General features: G+C 47.2%; 1 protein-coding gene across 1 annotated transcript in view; it reads left to right on the top strand.

Annotated features, from left to right (window-relative positions):
- Positions 1-11,333, top strand: part of RhoGEF64C (Rho guanine nucleotide exchange factor at 64C) — a 140,024-nt gene extending 128,691 nt beyond the window's left edge. The window contains exons 12-15 of the mRNA XM_084593960.1: positions 53-163; positions 7,844-8,119; positions 9,273-9,374; positions 10,451-11,333. Coding sequence (XP_084450086.1) covers positions 53-163; positions 7,844-8,119; positions 9,273-9,374; positions 10,451-10,579 — 618 coding nt within the window. The 3' untranslated portion in view covers positions 10,580-11,333. The remainder of the gene's footprint in view (positions 1-52; positions 164-7,843; positions 8,120-9,272; positions 9,375-10,450) is intronic.
- Positions 11,334-14,539: the final 3,206 nt, after the last annotated feature.

The raw sequence follows: 14,539 nt of genomic DNA on the forward strand, positions 1-14,539 counted from the left end.
AAAAGAGCAGAATATCAACTTCAGTGCCGTCGCTTGCTTCTCTCACTCGCAGTTGACGCGCGAGGGAAACCCAACGAAAATATGGCGGCGCATCTCCAGCATATCGGTCAACCCCAGGCGAGCGCAGAACAACGTCGGTGTCGGAAGCATCAAACTGAGAAAGGTGAGACCGCCTTCTGCATCAGCTTTCGGTTGTTTTGTTCGTGAAATTCGTAGCCACTTGTCAGAAAAGGACATTGTCTCCATAGCAGCCAGGTTTCACAGTCTGAATGAATGCATGATCCTTTAGAAGAATGTAAATGGGCACTGCTTTTACTTATGTGTCATAAAAGCGAAAACTAAATAAATAAACTACAATACAACACACCTTGCCTCTGAATAAATTTCTGCAAGGATGTATGCGTGAGGGTGAAGTCGGACAGATGTACAGGTGCGGACGTAGTGCGGACGTAAGTAAACAGGGCATGGTATTCCGTTCTAATTGCTATCACGCGTTCCTGGTAGGACATATGAAGCATTCTTACTTCGTAACAAAGCGTCCTAGCGTCTTCTATACCTGCAGCCTGCATATAACATATGTGCAAACTACAAAAGGAAGTAGTTCGCTTCTTTACTTTTGTCCACGCCTGACACGGGCGCATAAAGTCAGGATGAAGCCAACACCTGCTCAGCTCATGCTTACTGAGCGATGACGTCACTCAAAGATAGTTGTGCGGAAGCTTATTCACTAGTGATCACGACACCTTCCTTTAACCCAGGCTCACGCTCAAACTGACACGGAACGGAACGTGGTTTTGTGGGGTTTACCGTCCCAAAGCGACTCAGGCTATGAGAGACGTCGTAGTGGAAGACCCCGGAAATTTCGATCACCTAGGGGTCTTTAAGGCGCACTTACATCGTATAGCACACGGGCGCCTTGCTTTTCGCCTGCATCGAAAAGCGGCCGCCGCGCTGGGATTCGATCCCGCATCCTTGGGCACAGTAGTCGAACTCCCTGAAACCACTGCGCCATCCTGGCGGGGTGGAACGTCGAGATAGACACGTGCATTGCATACGTGCATTAAAACCGCATATGTTAGTTGCTACTTGCCACACAACCCTGTGATGTATTTATACTAGATCATCTAGATCGGTATATTTGTGATGCACACTTGTGTCCGTTGCCTCAAATTACTGCGTCATTTGCTGAGCAATGCCGAGACTTGGAGGTCCAGCATTAAGGATACGCCTTACAGAAGGATCTCTTCCTTTTTAAGAGAGCTAATTTTAATGAATAGCGTATATGACTTCGCAATTGCCATCCGCGCCTTCATCGGCGAGTAAGCGGTCATGTGACCAGCGTCACAGGTTCGAAGCAGGAGTGGGGTAGGAGAAAGCCAAGTATTCGCAGGTGGGGCGGAATGACAGGGTAGGGCGCTAAGATGTCGAAAACTAGAAACAGGCTTACGACTCCGGCACATAGCGATTGTGGGGCCCTGCGCCACATATCCGTAAGGCCCGTGGCGCGCCGCGCATTCGAAGGCCGCGCCACTATCCCAATGCTCCCTGCGCGGTGCCTGTTTCCCTCTCCCCGCTCGTTCGGGGATAACCGGTCCCGCGCGAGGGGGCTATAAAGGAAGCCACGCGCCGCCGTCTCGCTCTCTTCGCTCCCTCTTCGTTCCTGCTTCGCTCCTGGCGCTTCTCCACGGAAGACGACCCGCAGGCTGCAGCCTCCCGTACAACGACCCCGCACCGTCTTGGACGACCCCCTGTGAGATTAAAGATGTTTGTTATACGGCCCGCTGTGTATTTGTCGTGCGCATCCCTCGGGCAGAGGAATCGCCCACAACTGGCGCCCAAAGTGGGGCTGAATTAGCACCCATGTGGACGATTCCTCTGCCCGAGGGATGCGCACGACAAATACACAGCGGGCCGTGTAACAAAACATCTTTAATCTCACAGGGGGTCGTCCAAGACAGTGCGGGGTCGTCGCCCGGGGGGCTGCAGCCTGCGGGTCGTCTTCCGTGGAGAAGCGCCAGGAGCGAAGCAGGAACGAAGAGGGAGCGAAGAGAGCGAGACGGCGGCGCGTGGCTTCCTTTATAGCCCCCTCGCGCGGGACCGGTAATCCGCGGGGAGAGGGAAACAGGCACCGCGCAGGGAGCATTGGGATAGTGGCGCGGCCTTCGAATGCGCGGCGCGCCACGGGCCTTACGGATATGTGGCGCAGGGCCCCACACGGTGCATCAAGATGTTGCACCGATTACAGACCAGCCGAACCAAACGTCGCGGCAAAAGCATTGCTGTGCCTTATTCCTGAGGGAGAACGACATCCTGCAGAAATCTAGAAGAGCTCGAGACATTCCTATGCCCTTTCAACCGTTGACTCCAGAGGCCGCCTTAAAACGGCTGCCGTCATATATATACGCCTCTTTAGAGGAGGCGGGAGAGGTGGCCCTCGCTCTTGTTCTGACCAATCCCGATATAACCAGCACTGTCAGCGATTCTAAATCAGCCATCCACAATATCGGTCGGGTCAGAAATTTTTTCCAGCACTGTCTCTCCTCCTAAAACACCCTTCAAAACACTCTATTGCCCTTCTTCAGACCCCCGCACACGCAAGCCTATAGCTGGTAACAAGGTGGCTCACGCCTGCGCCCGATAGGTTTTGCTGTCCGGGCGCAGTCCATGGATTCCGCCTTCGACTACCTAGCTTCGATTGTTGCGTGAGATCGCCTCCTTTCCTTCTATGATATATGTCATCATCACCGCCTCGGTCGTCTTGTATACCACCTTGCTCACCGCAAAACCTCTCGTTATCGCGAGATTCTGTGGCGTCAGCTTCAGACTCGTACATTTCCGCCATTTCTGCCTTTCGCCACTTCACTCACGCAGATTGTAATTTCTGTCCGGCCAGAGCCAACCTCGACCACATAATGTGAGGCTGCGTTCGCCATCTTCAATCAATATCTCTCAATACTCATTCAAATGAGCAGTGGGAGGCATGCCCTGCGAAGCTCAGCGCCTGATCTCCAGGACAAGATTCTGGATTGGAGTCAGAGGGTAGCGGAGGCCTACCCTCACTCCCCCACTGCTCTATTCCCTTACAGAGATAAGTGAAGTGGTCTCTCACTCGAGAAGAGAATAACGGCATGCACAGGATTGAAAACGCACTGCATCTGAAACGTATGTGAAGGGATATCGGTATCAATCTGTCCGCTACTATGTTCGAACGAGGAGCCGATCGGAAATGCGAGGCTCGTCAGTACCTCGAAGGCAAAGTTCGTGGCGCGGTGTGAGGAGGTGAAGTGTGCGAAGACCATGCGGAAGATGCACTGAGGTACGGCTTCGGAAAACAGATTTGATGAAATTGTTAAGCTTTTCTTTTTTTTTGCGCAAGCCGTTATACGAAGCCCGTTTCGAGCCGTCGCGTGGACGAAGTCAGTCCAAGGTTACCGATCTAAGCGGCCAGGAAAAAAATATAGGAGGACGGAGATTGCGATAAGCGAAATAGGGGCAGAAATGCGAAACTCTGTAACTGAATGAAAAAATGAAAAGAAAAAATGCAAAAAATGGCCTAATTACACAACCGCTGTAAGCCAGAAGCTGAGCGGAGGCACCTATATCGCGCTGATGCTCCAGAGCGGCCCTCCTAGACAGCAGTTCTGAAGGGTGACCCGCAGCGGTGGCTCGATTAAAGCGCTCGACTAATGAGCCGGGGACCCGGATTCAATTCCAGCCGTGCTTCGATGGAGGCGAAACACCAGGTGTCCGTGCACTGTGCGATATCAGTGCATATTAAATAACCCCAGGTGGTCAAAATTATCCGCAGCCCTCCACTACATGTCCCTTATAGCCTCAGCCGCTTTGGAGCGTTAAACGGTTAAACTTTGTAAACCGAACAAGTTCTGAAGGGTCAAGGTCCACTCTCTATGTGCTTTCGCCGTACCCGTCGCAAATACGCCGCCGATCGGATTTTCGCTCCACGGCAAGCAGTTTGTGTGGCCAACTTGTCGAACCTGAAGAGCACGACGAGTTTCTTCCGTATCACCACTAGCATTGAGTCACAGCGCTACTGGTTTTTGGATTATTTTGTTTCCTCAGCTGTCCGCGTAAGATTAATCTTACCGAAAAAGCTGAGAAAGCTTCGAGATATGAACTCGGAGTTGCTTATACTTAACTGGTACAAATGTCATCTCATACAAATATACTCCAACGTACGAGAAATATATTTTATGACATTTGTTTGACCTTGGTATGAAAAAATCTCTCAGCTCATTGCACTATGGAGTATTGGCTGAGATAATTCTCGCTGATCACTATACGCTTACGAGCTGCAGCCACTTGTCCAGACAATGAAGAGATTAAGACAATGGTAGAAGAGGGGCAACGAGGGTAGAGGTCAATAAACGTCTAGTGGCACTCTTGTCAGCGATGACATCACTCGAGAGCCCAACGCACCGGCGGCTGCTTCGCCCGTTTACTTTCGCTTTTTTTTTCTGTCACATCCCGCGACAGTGTCCTTTCGCGTTCGTCTCCCTTTTCTTCCCTTCTTTCTCTTATCGCTGCCCACCTCCTATCTTTTATGCCATTCCTCACTGCTTTTTTATTGGTGACAATGGACGGACTTCATCCACGCGACGGTTCAACGAGTGCTTCGTATAATGGACGCAGCTGCTTTCTGTATACAGTCTATGAGTGTCTCTCCTTTCCCCCTCCCCTTTTTTCTCCTTCTTTTTGTTACCTATCATTCCTGGCTTTTTCGACCGTCGCATTTGAACGGACTTCGCCCATGTGACGGTTCAGGGAACAGCTCATGCCACAAAACGGCACAGCGACATTCCCCTCATATCGTTATTTCCCCTTGTTATTAGCGAGGCGTGGGGCCCTCGGAAGATGTTATCGCTAACACGAGTGTCGTCAGACATTTAATGTCCTCGGTCCTCCCTATCTCGCTTCCACCTTTGTTTTGGTTTAATAACGCGAAAGCGTTACTTCGCTATGTTCACAGATTTCTGTCCACAGACCGTGTCAGCAAATTCGTGTCCGCAGCAGTTGCGGGTAATTGCGAAGTGGTAGAGGTTAATGAGTGGTGTCAATTGATAGACTAACGTAATGCTGCTGCAGAAAAATAATTAGGTCAAAAAGTTAATTAGGTAATTCGTTACAGGCAAAACACGCAAAGTCGTGTCCGCAGCAGTTGTTGTATCCCTGCCGCGAAGGACGTGGCAACAGCAAGATAGCCAGAACAAGAAGAACGCAGGTTTATTACGAAGTGTAGCTTTTATAGCCGACCAAGTGACTCCGGGCCGACGCGCTTGTCAGGAACAGGCGCATTGTCATGCACGCGCCTGATACAGTTGTAATTGAGAAGTCGTAGAGGTTAATGAGTGATGTTAATCGATTGAAGGTGGTGTAATGTTGAGTGCGAAAAAATAATTATGCGAATAGGTTAATTGGGTAATTAATTAGTGTCAGAAAATGAGAAAGTAAAGGCGAAATAGCTCTCATTAGCGAAAGGCTTGACGCCACATTTGAATGCATCAAATCTAAAATAGTTCATTAAATCAGTCAATCAGGGTGACGTCACGCAAACAGAATTAGAGCCGAAAAAGGGCACAGAAAGAGTTTGGCGCGCAATTTGAAATTACCGAATACTAAAATGAGTAAACAAGAAGTGAATTAATGTGACGTCATGCAACCGGAAGTAGAGCCGAAAAAGGGCATAGGAAGGGATCGGCACTCAATTTGAAAGTACCAAAGACTACAATGGGTAAACAAGAAGTGAATTAAGCAACTAGAAGCAACCAGCAGCAGCATCCGTGCTTTCGACTTACTCCAATGCAGATTCTGCAGTGCTCTAATTTTTCAGCGCTTAGGTGAGCAGCTGCAGCTCAAATCCAAAATACTCGGTGGAATAGCTCAGCCAAGGATGGCCGGGAAGCCGAGATAACCGAAAAGCCAGAGTGTGGATTGTGTGTGTGGATGGAACCATACAAAAAGGGTAGCCTCCATCATCATCATCATCATCATAGCCGGCGTGTAGTGGAGGCGGTAGCTGTGTAACTCTTATATATACCGGTTAGAGACAATTAACGACCCCATCCTTGAGGCTACGGCTGAGCGGCACGGTCCCAGTTGTGTTCGTCAATGGCGCGAGCTTTTTGCGTGATATGTACGGACGCAAAAACGGCCAACTTCTGGATAGATATGCCTGTCTAGTACCAATGCAGTAGACATGCATGGTGATGGCATCTTTTCTGCGGTTGTAAGACTGCAGCAAATGCATGCGCCGGTTTGCGACCTTCGCCCATATGTGCAACACATCTGCCACACTATTACACGGATGTCAGCCCCGATTCTGACAGTTGGTGCCCACAGATCTTCCCCGCACAACATGCGACAGACTTAAATACATGCCTATGCTGTCCAAGGTATGCATGATGAAAAAGGTATTTGCTCTTCCATGGCTCACACCACCTTTATATCTCGCCGGCTTTAAATGCCTCTGGCTATTTCTGTTCTACCAACTCTCGCCATTCTTTCCGACCCGACCTTTTCAGAACTTTCCCTCACCTCAGTTTTCATTTGAATTCTTTCCAGCTCATATCGCATGTAATGCAACAGAAAATCTGCTCTCCTTTCTTTCTTTCCACATTATTCCTTCAACGGCAGAGTACATGCGGTAGCATTACCAGAGTGCAGTTTGTGTTCTGCGCTCTCTTCACACCATCTGCAGTGGTTTTTATCACCGAGCGGCCCGAAGCCGAGGAAGCACCGTGCGTACACATCTGCTGCCCGTGAAGGCCGAGGAGCGACATTTGCTCGCGGCGTCGCCACCGTCTCCTTCGCGCCTCAAGCTCACGGAGAGAGAGCAGGCTTTGGGCCGCCACCTGCGAAATCCGTGTTTGGTGCCGCCATCTTCTCAATTAACCACAGTTCTTTTCTCCCTGGCATCCAGGCCTCTTCCCCCATGTATGCCCCAAGACGTGCCAACACAAGATGAAGAGCAGAAGACGAGCCTTTCTAACCATTTAGCCTTCAACCATTCTAACCATTTAGCCTTTCTAACCATTAGTTCTTGCTACGCACTAAAATACAATTGCCTTGCGGAGACTATAGTGACGGAATCGTTCGTGCGCGCTTGCTAATCGTAGCAAACAACTTTCTATGGTCCCCTGAAATGCTGCTTGGCTAAAGTTCTAATGCATGCAATTCACAGATGTGGTCTTTGTGAAAATTAGTTTGGTTTGGTTTTGGGGTTTATGTCCCAAAGCGGCTCAGGCTATGAGAGACGCCGTAGTGGAGGACTCTGGAAATTTCGACCACCTCGGGTTCTTTAACGTGCACTGACATCGCACAACACACGGGCGCCTAGCTTTTCGCCTCCGTCGAAAAGCGGCCGCCGAGGCCGGGATTCGATCCCGCGCCCTTGGGAACAGTGGTCGAGCGCCCTAACCACTGCGCCACCCCGGCGGGGCTTTCATTTGAAAGCCTTGCGTGGAGCCGACAATTGACAAATAATTTTAAAGTGCACCTGGTGACCGCTCGTAGCCGATTTGGGCGACACCTCTGTGCACAAACCTCTCCACTGACGTCAGTAGGGCTGCTGAGCACGCCCGCTCATTGGACGCTCCCAAATTAAGCGGCCTCGACGGGAAGTGGTGGAGCGTCATCGCGACAATTTTTTTTTTCTTCTTGCGCGCCGGCGTAGGTTGAGTTGAGGGGGGAGAGGAGGAGCGTTATTTTCAATCGCCTACCAATGCAGCCAGCTTAAAAACGTTCGTTGCGGAGTATTGATGAGATACCTATTGCTCTTGCACGTTTTATAATTTTAGTAAATAGCTTTTCATGGGCCCTTTCGCAGATGGCGCTGGACCTGCTCAAGTGGAACAGGGACGAGACACGGTTCGTGCTGGCGGGCAAGCTGCTGGTGGCTGAGCAACCGACCAGCAGCAGCAGTGGCCGGGGAGCGCGCTTCGCTGCCCTGCACGGGCTGCTTGCCGTGCTGGGCAGGCCGAATTCAAACTACCGACCTGACTTGGCGCACGACAACTCACTTCTCTTCCCGCGCAACACGGGCATCCGCGACGGCGCCTTGCTGCTCGCTAAAGAGAAGGCCGGGAAGTTCGTCCTGCCCAGGGTGCGTACTGCTTCGAATCTGTCGTTTGCAGCCGTAGAGGAATTTGGGAGCCAAGCTAGCACACTGGCTGCGGATAAAGACAGCACCGACACGTGGGCGGACAATACGCACTCAGAGCTTTTTGAACCTTGATAGCGCAAGAGCCCCTTTATCCAATGGCGTCGACCGGCTCTCATGACATCGCGGCTGCTAATCTTCCTTGTACCTCACAGCGTGGCGGGTTAAGAGTATGGGGTCAACTATGACGTCATAATAATCGGTTAACAGAATTCGCTGGAGGGGTTCCATTTAGATGCATTTTCCGCAATCATTCTCGAATTAAATCTTAATTATAGTCAATAATAGACTTCTAGCATGGCGTGTAAATCCCGCGCTGTTAGTGTGCATGTGCAGATCGCCTCGATGGCGCTACGCGGTATCACATGACCGTCAACTACAGGCACTCCTGCTGCGCCGGGACCAACAATCAGCGCGTGCTCACTGATGCGAGGTAGCGGTGCGCGCAATGTTAAAAATTTGGACCCTCCAAAGGCTTAAAGATACCGCTGCCAAATGATCAAGTATCTACGATGTCTTAGTAAAATATCGGAAAAAAAATGCATCAAATAGACAGTCTGGTAGCCTATTTTGTGACGCCGGGAAGTAGCATCTGCAGTGCCAACAGCAGGACAGAGGTCACCATTGAGGTCACCAGATCCGGGATTGAAGACGTTAACAATGGTCTTGTTTTAATTTTCCCCTCACACCAATTCATACTTACAGTAAACCAGTGAGGAACCTAGCTATACAGCAAATTAGGCATGTATGAAGGCAATACACGCTTCTATTAAATTTTCCGCTACGTACATCACATTACTGAGAAGCACTAACAGCCTATGATCGCATGGGATTTAAATTGAAAAATTTTAGAAATTTATGAAAGAAATGCATTGATGCTAAACTGCACAGTGTTAATTTATTTATCATTATTTATATTTTAGAAATTCAAAAACATTCATTGATGCTAAATGCACGGTGTTAATTTCTACATAGCACTCAGGTAGGCACAGAACAATTATAAACATGAATTAAGAGTTCAGTGTAAAAAAAAAAAGCGGCTCATTTACAATTTTTATGTCTGCAGTCACTAACATGGTTCAATATTTTGTTACAGGAACCGTTATCACTGGGCAGCTGCATCATCAGCTGTGATCCTGAGCTGAAGGACTGTTTTGAAATACAGGAGTACACCTCGAAGGAAGGGTTTCTCTTCAAGGTATGCTCTAAGTTTATGCCCATGATGTTAAGCACGACTATTGCCTTAATTAGTGAGGCGCCCATTTATCCCCCACTTAACCAAACTGCAGTATCTACGAGCCAGAGCAGACTCTCTTGCTACTATAACTGCAGCATATGTGCCATTTTAATTCAGTTTCTAAAGTTATCCAGCCTTATCGGTTTCTTGTCTGTTTGCAGATCCTTTGGTTTCATGCTTACCATCATAAGGCATTATGCATTCATCTCTTGCCACTGTCGCCTTAACCATCGCGTTTCGACATGCGAAGCACATAGGGTTGCCATATCTTTAATAGTCAAGGGATCAAGAGCACATACTGCAAACATTAGCTCTAACATGACTGATCGTAATGCAAGACATTGAGCTGACACGCACCATATACATTGTGAACAAACAAACTTTTTTTCTTGCTTCCTTGCACTATACTGCTGCTCACTTGTGGTGGTATCAAAAACAAACACGATTCACACTACAGTACTCCAACCATATTACCACTCCATTTTCTGCCCCTTCTTCTCCACTTCAACTGGCTTTAGTTACACCACAACGGTTACACAATGGCTTAGGGTAAGCTCTCAGAAATCAAATTTTTATCCCACAAGATTTCTTGCTGTTACCCTCCAGGATGTGGCTGAAGCAGCATTTCTTTTCTTCCGTAACACAATTTAAATAGAGAATAAAATATACACCATTTCGTTTTTATGGTGCTTGCTTCATTCTGAACACTCAGACTTCAGTATTCATGTTGCACAGGCAGTATTTCAACAGTTTTGCCATTTAGGTAGCTCTGAAATAAACGGGAACACTATCTGTATTCAATTAATGGTTACTCCACATGCTTATATAGAAAGCACACTTACTCCTTTGTTCCAAATAGTTCTTGCTAGGAATAGATAATGCCCAAGGAACATTTTCAACTGCAGTGCAGAATCGACGCATGATTTGTTTGAGTGAAAAACGACTGTCCCTTTTCAAGTTGGAACTACCTGCGCATGCAGGCATGCAAGTGGCATAAGACATGTTCAGTTGACTACAACAGTACTTCTCCAATGCAGGCTGAGAACAGCATGGAGACCCGTGAGTGGCTAAAGCAGCTCCGGTACCACGCCAAAGACCTTGGCTCATGGCGCAGGAGGCGCAATGGCATGGCCAACATCATGATCAATGGAATGGACCGCTACTAAGGCAGCACCTGCCGTAACAGACTGCGAGGCTCTTGTTCATATCTGTGCAAGAATGAGGAAGTGTGTGCTGGGCTCCTCGGTGTGTTGAGAGAGCCTGCGTGTGATAATGATTGCAACAGCTCGGAGCACGAAAACAACGCCAACAAACAGAGTTTCTTGTCAAACTGTGCACAAACTTCCTCCAAACGGCGTTGGTTGATGTTTAGTGCTCCGAAGGGTCGACAAGTGCAAGGTCTTTGAGCCCCGAGCATCTTATGTATAGCTGTAATAGCATATTCTGGCAAATCCACAGTGCATGTCCGATGTAAAACAAAACCTCACAAGTAGCCCACGAGTTTCACACAGTGTGCAGTATGTGTGAGCCACTTGTACACTACCTGTATTGGAGCTTCCACACTGCCTGATTTTTTTTTAGGTACAATTGTATTGCAAGAGACAACTGCTTGAAGTCAGTGGGCAAGAATAACACTGAACAAGCCGAGAAGCCAGTATAGACATCAAGCATCTTGCTATAGCAACTAAGTCCTAGATCATGTCAGATGTTATATTGCATACAATACACAGAATAAATTTTAACTAGAGTTGTGGACCACAGGTAACTATCCACTCAAATTATGCTTTGATATGTTGCGCTGCTGTGAACCTTTTTCAGATGCATTATTATTCTTTCTTCTGCAATGTAAGATACTTTCAGATATGTGTCTATGTAAGCTATATATGTTGTAGCGCTTAGAAAATAAATTTTAATGATATATACACCCTTCTTCTGACCCTGCCTAGGTTGTAAATTCTAGACCAGCTGCCCCCTCCCCCCCCCCCCGCGCACGCACATACGTGCACACACACACACATACACAAACACATCCTGCAGGTACTGTGTACCATAAACCTTGCTGACTTTCTGGACCATCAGCCCACTTGGCTCTGCTGCCCTCTCCTATGTTTAGGTACTCTTAAACCCACTCCCATGTATACCTATTTACTTCTGTGCAGAAGCAATGAGGGAACGTTCGCATGATATAGTCATTTATTGTGCAGTGTAAAACACAGGTTCATGCACACAAACCTTTAAATGACTGCTTCTTCGAGGCACCATCAACAAACCAAGAGGCCAAACAGTAGTACAAACAGTGCCAACTCCCATATTGGCTTCTAAACTTGATTTGCACAAAAGGCAGCAGCCAGTCCAAAACAAGTGCTGATGTAAAAAAAGAAGCACCCAGAAGACAACAATATACATATATAAAGAATGCTCAGAAGCAGCACGCTGCAGTTAAAAAAAAGGGGGACACAGAACATATGACTTTGCATGATGAGAGTAGCTTAGCTCAGCTAAGGTAGATTCTACAAGGATTCATACCCAAGTGCTCATACAGGCCCGAAATGAGCCAATAGCACTGCACACACACAATAAACACACACTCACATGCATTCAAAGACAGTTTGTAAAACCAAGGGACTAGAGAAAGAACGTTTAAACTAGTAGCCTAACAGTACGGCGTGTAGAACGGGTGCTCATGCACAGCAACCATATACTTTTCCCCACTGACACATTATCTAAAGTCCAGAACTCTGCCAACAGACATGCAAAACATTTAGCGTGCAATAGAATCATGCAGGCCTACAAGGCCTTCATTAGGCTGAAAAAAAGCTTGAGCTGTTTTGATCCAGCAAAACTTGCTCAAGCCACATAGTATCTTGTTTTTGGGCTTCTTTAACGCTCTGCAAGAGACGCAGCATGGGATAGTCCAAGGTGGCCTATCCACTGACCCTGTAAGGTGGGTGGGTTCATTAGTCAGGCTTCATATGTCCCTCCATACAAAATGAACTACATTACAAGATCACACAGTGTAGTGGTACAAAAATACGGTCCCTTTGGTAGACACAACTTGGTACAACTCCCTGTTAAGGAAGGTGTGCTGAAACCTGCGGCAGCTGGGCATGCAGTGGCTCCGTTTCAATAGTGCTCTTCCCGGCTCTTTACACATTGTTTAACCTGCTTCCATTTACAATGGGCCACCTCATGAGATGACTGGGAACCTGTTAATGCTAATTACTGTACAGGTGCGTCTACTTTGCCTGGTCATACTACTCAAATGCTTGAATATATTCTGTGGCGGACCTGTTAAAAAAAAAAATGGGGGGCAAGTGAAGTATGCCTAACATACTGCTATGCAACACCATGAATAATCAAGGCAGGTAACTTTTGTCTGCTTTTTTTTCTAAATTAAACTATCCACTAGTGTTTCTGCCAGTTTGCATTTTGGAAACTGTTAGCCATGATCCTTCAAACTGATGCTGCACAAGCATTGCCTTTTCCTGAGCGTAGCATGACAGGCTACCCAAAGACAATAGCAGTGTAGTATGGTACAAACTGCTGCAGGCTGGCTAGCTCCCACCCAGCAAGCAGGATGCATCATCCTTGCAAGGAGGCAGTAGCTTGTGTCTGAGCATAGAGGCAATGTTGCAAGTGCAACTGAGACAATCCAAACATAAACACTTCTCAAGATTTACGACTTACTATTACACTTGTCTATGAACACCATATATAAATGGGACATGATAACCTATGGTAACCAAAACTGCAAAAGCCTAACAATGACCGTTTGTTTGCTCCACATGTCATAACAGGTCAAAAAGCTATCAACCTCTACAAAGCCTTGATCTGCCCACCAAATGAGTAATGTACTGAATGCCACGGCCAAAAAATCACAGGGAGCACTGTACCACACATGCGCTGCCGCAGATTTGTACAAGAAGATATAGTAAACATGCTTTTGTGAATCTAGTACTGCTGATCTGGCTAAAATCCTGACCTCTGCCCATATGGTGATAATCATTATGTAAAATCTCATTACAAGAGACACTCGGTTATAAGAGATACTTGAAAATGGTTTGGTTGGTTTCCTTATGTTTGCTATGTTCACAACATTGCAAACAAGAGACATGGTTACAAGAGACACTCGGTTACTAAGGGCAATTTGCAGGTCCCTAAAGTAACTTCTTCACTGTTTATAAGAGACACAATTAACCAAGGTATGCTCATGCAATGCAGCTGACTCGTACCAACTCATATGTGCGGCAGTTTTGATATACATATCTAAATTCTGTTCCATATCAGTGTCCTTTTCGTTGCAATATGTCAGGAACCGAGAAGGAGCGTCCCCTCTTGACTGGGAAGTCAAAATGTCCTTGTTGTTTCAGCCACTGTTGTCCCATTCCTGTGTGACTGAAACAACAGGGATATTTTGACTTCCCAGATTAGAGAAGACACTCCTTCACGGTTCCCGACATATTGCAGCAAAAAAAGGGCATTGATATGGAACAGAATTTAGTTAAGGGAATCTAAACTACCCCAAATACGAGTTGGTAAGAATTTTTGGTTACAAGAGACATCTTTTTTGGGTCCTTTGAGTGTCTCTTGTAACGAGGTTTAACTACATGACAGCCATACTTTGATGAAAACCACATTTGACTTTGCCTCTGTGTATATCGTCCAATGGCACAATGCTTGCTATGGACAAAGCAATACAATCCTGATCTTAAGTCAACTTGTGCAAGTAGTAGTGCATTACGGACACCAATGGTCAGTGGCAACCCCTTCAACTGGCACAAGCGGCCTTTTCAGCTCATAAAGTCGGCTAACACGGTTTGATTTGGTTTGTGGGGTTTAATGTCCCAAAGCAACTCAGCGTATGAGAGACGCTGCAGTGGAGGACTAAGAAAATTTCGACCACATTGGGTTCTTTAAAGTGCATTGACATTGCACAGCACATAGACACCTTGCTTTTTGCCGCCATTGAACAGCTGTCACCGGATCCACTTTTTGCCATGACCAGCTACAGAAGAAATATGTGTACAATGGCTAAGCATATGCAAGTCAGTATTGGTAACATATATGTGTCATCCCAAGTCCACCATTGGTCTTCATAATGCACTCCTGCACAAAACTGTTGTCAC

Source organism: Amblyomma maculatum, chromosome 2, assembly GCF_055883805.1.
Source record: "Amblyomma maculatum isolate TAMU_Amacu chromosome 2, ASM5588380v1, whole genome shotgun sequence".
NCBI classification, from domain to species: Eukaryota; Metazoa; Arthropoda; class Arachnida; order Ixodida; family Ixodidae; genus Amblyomma; species Amblyomma maculatum.